This window comes from Porites lutea, chromosome 6 (assembly GCF_958299795.1).
Source record: "Porites lutea chromosome 6, jaPorLute2.1, whole genome shotgun sequence".
NCBI lineage: Eukaryota > Metazoa > Cnidaria > Anthozoa > Scleractinia > Poritidae > Porites > Porites lutea.
Window position 1 is genome coordinate 1034001 of NC_133206.1, and position 6000 is coordinate 1040000.

The 6000-nt window shown below is 38.5% G+C and overlaps 2 protein-coding genes across 2 annotated transcripts in view; one reads left to right on the forward strand and one right to left on the reverse strand.

The window, feature by feature from the left end:
- LOC140942370 (uncharacterized) overlaps positions 1-6000 on the reverse strand; it is a 333944-nt gene that overhangs the window by 100809 nt on the left and 227135 nt on the right. The window lies entirely within an intron of this gene.
- Positions 1576-3802, forward strand: LOC140940991 (adrenocorticotropic hormone receptor-like). The gene has a single exon (XM_073389945.1). It carries the CDS (start codon positions 2176-2178, stop codon positions 3208-3210), a length of 1035 nt encoding a protein of 344 aa, XP_073246046.1. The 5' UTR covers positions 1576-2175; the 3' UTR covers positions 3211-3802.

A 6000-nucleotide genomic window follows, 5' to 3' on the forward strand; every position in this document is an offset into this window, starting at 1 on the left:
CTGTTTTGCAACAAATTCAACGATGGCAAGTAGTAACTTCTCTTAACACCTGCCTTGTTGGTCAATAACGGTTTTCAACAGTATTAGGCCTGTTTCAAACGTCGTGCTACTGCCGTGCTAAGCTGGCTTGACTGCAGCACGACTTGGTTTCAGACGTCGAATTCAATTCAGTCGAATAGAACGGCTGTTGCCGAAAACAAAACACAGAAATCGAGAAACGGTTTAGCAAATTTTTAAATGTATTCCAATGTATTTATAATTTATGAATTGAGTTCGGCACGACGGTAGCACGACTTGGTTTCAAACGTCGCGCTACTGCTGTGCTAAACTCGAATTTAATTCGGCACGGCAGTAGCACGACGTTTAAAACGGGCCTTACTTGGTAGTGGGATCTTGGGGAGGATGGTACTGGGTCTCTTTTAAATATCATCTACTGTGATTGCTGTGGACTTGCTGAACGTCGTAAAGCGATTTTACAACTCATTATATCTTATCGTATTCATTCAAGTGTGTGGCAGCGAACTTAAAGATACCATAGACGCGTTTGACGAGCACGAGAACTTGTAATGATTCAGTGTAACTGAACCAAAAATCTACCCTCATACTAAATTTAAAGTTGCTGAGTTTTTCAAATAGTCCGAAAGCTGATGTTTGAGGGTTGTCCAATACACCCGCACCATAACGGTCCGTATACGTTATGTGTCGATTCATACGGACCTTAGGAATCAACAAAAGGGGTATACGGTCTGTAAAGTGTGTTTTACGGTCCGTAAATTGCATCTCATTAGTAGGGCTTAGAATATTTTTATGGCAAGAGTGGTTATATATGACTGGCGTAAGAGTGGAAAACTGAACTCTGCTGAGAGGGTTTCATCGGTTGTTAGGCGTAAGAAATGATAATTCAAAAACATTTCCCAGGCACAATTTTTTACCAAGAGAGTGAAGAGGTTGCTTTTTTAATATGTGCCCTTTTCTCGTGCGGGTTGTCGGATCCTAAAAATCTGTGTTTTGCAAGATGAAAAATTCATTTCATTGTGTTGACTATTTCCATTTACTGTCAACCATTGACTGCCTCCATTTCACCGAGATCCTCTTTTGCTAACGGGAAGCTGAATCATTACATGCAAGGGTTGGCTGGGCAGAATTAAAACATAGCGAGGAGAAGCTGGTTTTTGATCCGTCTTTTCTTTCAAGTACATTCGCTTAATTTTTTTGGCGAGACCACCTGTCTATTTTTCCTATACTTTAATATGTTTCGCGGATTCGTTTTTTTTTTGCATAACGTGCAAAATATGCAGCAGAGAAGTTTAAAAGCAAATCACAGTATTGTTCATGCTCGACAATCTCCAGCAGTCTCCTACTGATATGCACAGGAAATCTCGGTGTATTATTATTAATCTGCAAAAAGGTAGAGAGGCAACCCTGAGGGAGATTCATGCTCCCCTCGGTATTCAATTAAAAACAGTTTTAATGTTAAGTACATATATTCAGCGAGCATTTTCTACCCCATTCATATTATTTTATTCTCAAATATTTTTTCCTTTTTTTGATGTATAATCAGGAATCTTAAACATGGAAAGGTATACGTGATTCTTAAAACCTTTTCAAACACACTCTTTCTAAACAAAAAACGCCTTAGCTCTTAAGTCTTTTTTAAAGTCTGATAAGAAAACACGTATCTTTCAGTAAAATCAGCTCAGTTTTTTTGCATTCGTTAACATAAATAAAAGTTATAGATGTCAGTAAACCACGTAATCACGAAGTATACAACCCACCTTAGAAATTTAGTGAAATTCTCGTCAATGACATAGAGACAGACATGAATCTTTATGTTTAATTTCCATGCACTTTTCAATCGTATCATGGCGATGTTTTTCATAAACTGCTCATCAGCTTATGGGCAAATTAAAGTACCGTGCACTAAATTGCTTTTGGATGCATGAGATGACGTGATGCATAGTATTAGAAACCGCTGGAAAAACACAAGGCGGAAATATTTCAAAAGTAAACAGACTCCCGTGAGCTTTAAAAAGCTTCCTTTTGCTTGAAGCATTAGATGGTGAGGGCATTCTTGGCGGAAAGAAAACTTAGTAGCCGCTGTGCTGTAACCAGACAGGAACAACTCAAGGAGGATAGTGGCTTCTTCCTAACATATATAGTTTACTGACAGGCAGAATGTTCAATATAACTATCAACGACGTAAAGAACACAAGCCACGGTAAGGTACAAGAATGCTGCGATAGCTTAGACATTTTCTTCCGCGATGCCGACAGTGACATTATAACGATCTCAGACACTGTACTTTGCGTTGTTAACGCTATCTTCAGCATCGTTGCTGTATTTTCTAACCTCATTGTACTCTATGCCTTGTACAAAGCAACTTCGCTAAATTCAACGTCAAAGGCTTTATTATGCAGTCTTGCTATTTCGGATTTGGGCGTTGGTGCGATTGTTCAGCCGCTGTTTGTATCATACAGATGGATACAGATACGAGGCAATCTCCCGGACGCGTGCACTGTGGGAATCATATCTCACATTGTTGCTAGCCACCTTTCTGCCGTTTCGTTCATGACAATGATAGCCGTAAGTATCGACCGGCTCCTCGCTCTACTTCTTCGCGTCCAATACCAGTCTGCGGTGACACTGAGACGCGTAGTCATTGTTCTTATTTTGATATGGATTTCAGGAGGTTTGTGGGCTGAATCGTGGAGACGCAATCAAAGCACATATTCAATCATCAGTATCATTTACATTCCAGTTTGCTTAACATTAGCCTTCTTTTCCTACCTTAGAATATATCTCCTTCTCCGCAAGCAAGCTTGTAAAATGGGACGGAATGTGAACCCGTTAAAATGCATAAGAAAGCCAAATTATATGAACTTCTCTCGTTACAAGAAGTCTGTTACTACCATGTTCTGCCTATTTTGTGCGTTTCTGGTTTCGTTTCTTCCCTACCTAGCTCATAAAATTGCAGTAGCTATCTCAGGATGGTCCACTTCAACGTCTGTTCTATTCAGTGTTGGTCTAACTATGGTTTTCATAAATAGCTCGCTTAATCCCATAATTTACTGTTGGAGAATAGCAGAGATAAAGCAAATAGTTCTTAGATTATTATTCCAGTGTCGGGGAATCTCGTTATCCTCGGGTAAAGCCCACGGTAAAGCCCTTTTTCATTCCAGTAGAAACCAAGTTCAAATTTTACCACCTTAACCTCGTTAAGAGACCAGCTGGTTAATACGGTAAAGACGTCAACTCCTATAAAGAACACGTAACATAACATTATGTAACGACTTGTGAATCTGGTTTAGCAAAGTTCTGATGTTAGATAAGTCGTATCCAATGGCTTGGATACCGATCTGAACAACTCTGAATCCGTAGTAGCCATTTGTTCTTTTTCTGCTTAATTCAAGATTTGATGAGTCATCTGGCAAGTTCCTAACTCACGGAATAAGTTAAACTTAACAATGTCATGCTTTAATTTATTTTCATTTTTACCTGAAGAAAAATAAAATCTCAGCGCAACCTAAGTCAGTTTGTATCAGCACCAGTTTACGTAAGTTTACAAAAATGCTTGATATGCCTCAGTGGGTCCACTTATAACTATACACTAGTTTACAAAATACTACTTTGTGTTTTAAAGGAAGTGAAATACAACAGTAATATGGTATTTAGACGGTAATAATCGTGTTTGATATCCCCTTTGCGTGTCACCTACAGCAAGTCAATATGAGATAAGGTGTAAAGATACACAAACTTGTACTTAATATTGGAACACAAAAAACGGAAATGGCATCGCTTTTAATGGGATGAGTATTGTAATGTACTCTGAAATATGATAAAATTTATGTCAAAAATATTGTGTCAGTAAAGAGATGCCTGCGGTAAATAAAAAAGCATGTTGCTGGAATATGCTAGCTCATTGCAATTTTTTGATTCTTAGTTTAAATAAAACGACAGTAAGGTTCCCGAAGTTTGAACTCCCGAGTATTGAGATTTCTAAAATTCGATATGAATAGTAGCGGTAGCGAGGCCTGTAGAAACCAGCTGTACACGTTCCAGTTGTTTTGCCTCCCGGAAGCTGTATCAACCACTATACGTCAAAGTCAAAATTATTGGGAGTGGTCATCAATAACAACCTCACCGCTCACATGGAGAGATCAACTCATGTGCAAAAATCATCTAGCAATCAGTATCGTGTGATGAAGAACATGCGATACCTACCACCAAAACCTATGGAGGCATTTTATTTTTAAGTGGTGATTCCACAGATAACTTATTGAATCTCTTTTAGGGTAACTGTTCAGTTGCAATGTTGTCCGAAATTGAGAACGTACGCATAAAAGTAGCAAGAGTCATTCACAAATTCCCACAGAATGTTTTGGATAGTCTGTGAAGTGTTGGACTGTATCAAGTGGCAACATCTAGGATCCGTGTTCAAACGTAGACTGGCTATTGATGTCTTTAAGGCTAAAAAGGGCTCAACAGCAGATTGATACCATTTCTCACTTTTGTTGAATCTAAGGGTTTATTACTTATGGTAAAACGAAAGAATGCAGCGTTAGGAAGAAATAGTTTCGCCCCGGGTATGCTGTGGTATGGAATTCAATTGATCGAGCTACAAGGGACTTCGAGAAGACAGACACTTTGAGAGCTACTCTGAATGAAATACACTTGAAAAAGCTAGACTTAGCAAAATTACGTTAAGCAAAGGAACAACGATAAACCTAAATAAGGACATCAATTTCATATATTCTTGATTAATTGTACATAAATCATCCTTTTTAGTTTGTAAATAGACTTTTTTGGGAGTAACTTTTTTGGTAGTAATTTTAAAATTTTTAAGAAGGTCCACATCAGCTTCATAAAATTAAATCTACAGCGGTTTTGCCGTACATCAAAGGTATATCTGAACCACTTCGTCGTTGCCTACAACAGCATGGCGTACGATTTGTTTTCAAATCATGATCCGACACGACAACGTAAGATCGCACTTAATACGACCTAAGGAACCTGTGCATATGAAATAGCTGAATTTGTCCAGATCTGTTTTCGGTGTTAAGCTGTTTTTATTCAGCCTTCTTTCCATTTGTTTTCTGATGTTGTAATAAGTTGATCGGTTAGTGTAAGGAGAGCACTGTTATCCCTGTTTTTCGATTTGCATCGCGGATTTATATGCTTGTACGATTTACATTTTGGTTGCACATGCATGTATGATTTATGTTCACGAGCTGAAGATTAAACTGTTGAAGTCCAAGTTTGAGTGCTGTCCCGTTTCCAGTTGTAGCAGATCCTAGTACCTTGGAATAGTGACAAGTTCCTTTTCCCGCTAGCCAAGCGAGTTCACCCTGCGAGTTGCAGAGTTAGTTTTCCCCCTTGTTGTTCTTACGCCGAAGTCGCTCGAATTGTCTTAACGCTTATTTCCCCGATTTGTGCCTGGAAGCGCAAAGGCTATCGTCACAGACAATCGTGAGACTAACGATAAAAACTAAACCCTCTATATACATTATCCACTATGATTATTATCTTTCATGACAAAAAAATCATGTAACCACTTGAAAGTTGAAAGCAACTCAAGACTCCAAGTGTTTGTTTCCTTTACAGTTTCCCATGTACATAATACTGCTGTTTGTAAAACCCTTAGCTAGCTAAACAAGTACAATGGGCCCTTTGCAGGACTTGGTCACGTGACCAATCTTAAACAAAAATTATGGGGTACAGCTCTAACAATGCCTTAGATGGAAAGAGCACGAGAAAATTAGGCAGGAGGCCAATTATGAGGAGACTGACACATAAAACTAAGATTTTATAGGTGGTGGAATGTTTGAAAAATTATAAGGATTTCTATGAAAAAACTAGTTGCTGGAACGCATGGCGTGCGTTCCAGCAATTTTTTCGATACAAATCCTTATAATTTTCCAGAAATTCAAGCAGTTATAAAATCTTATTCCTAGTCCTTAGTCTCAGTCCAAGTCCTGCAAAGGGCCTATTTCGTTGAATTGA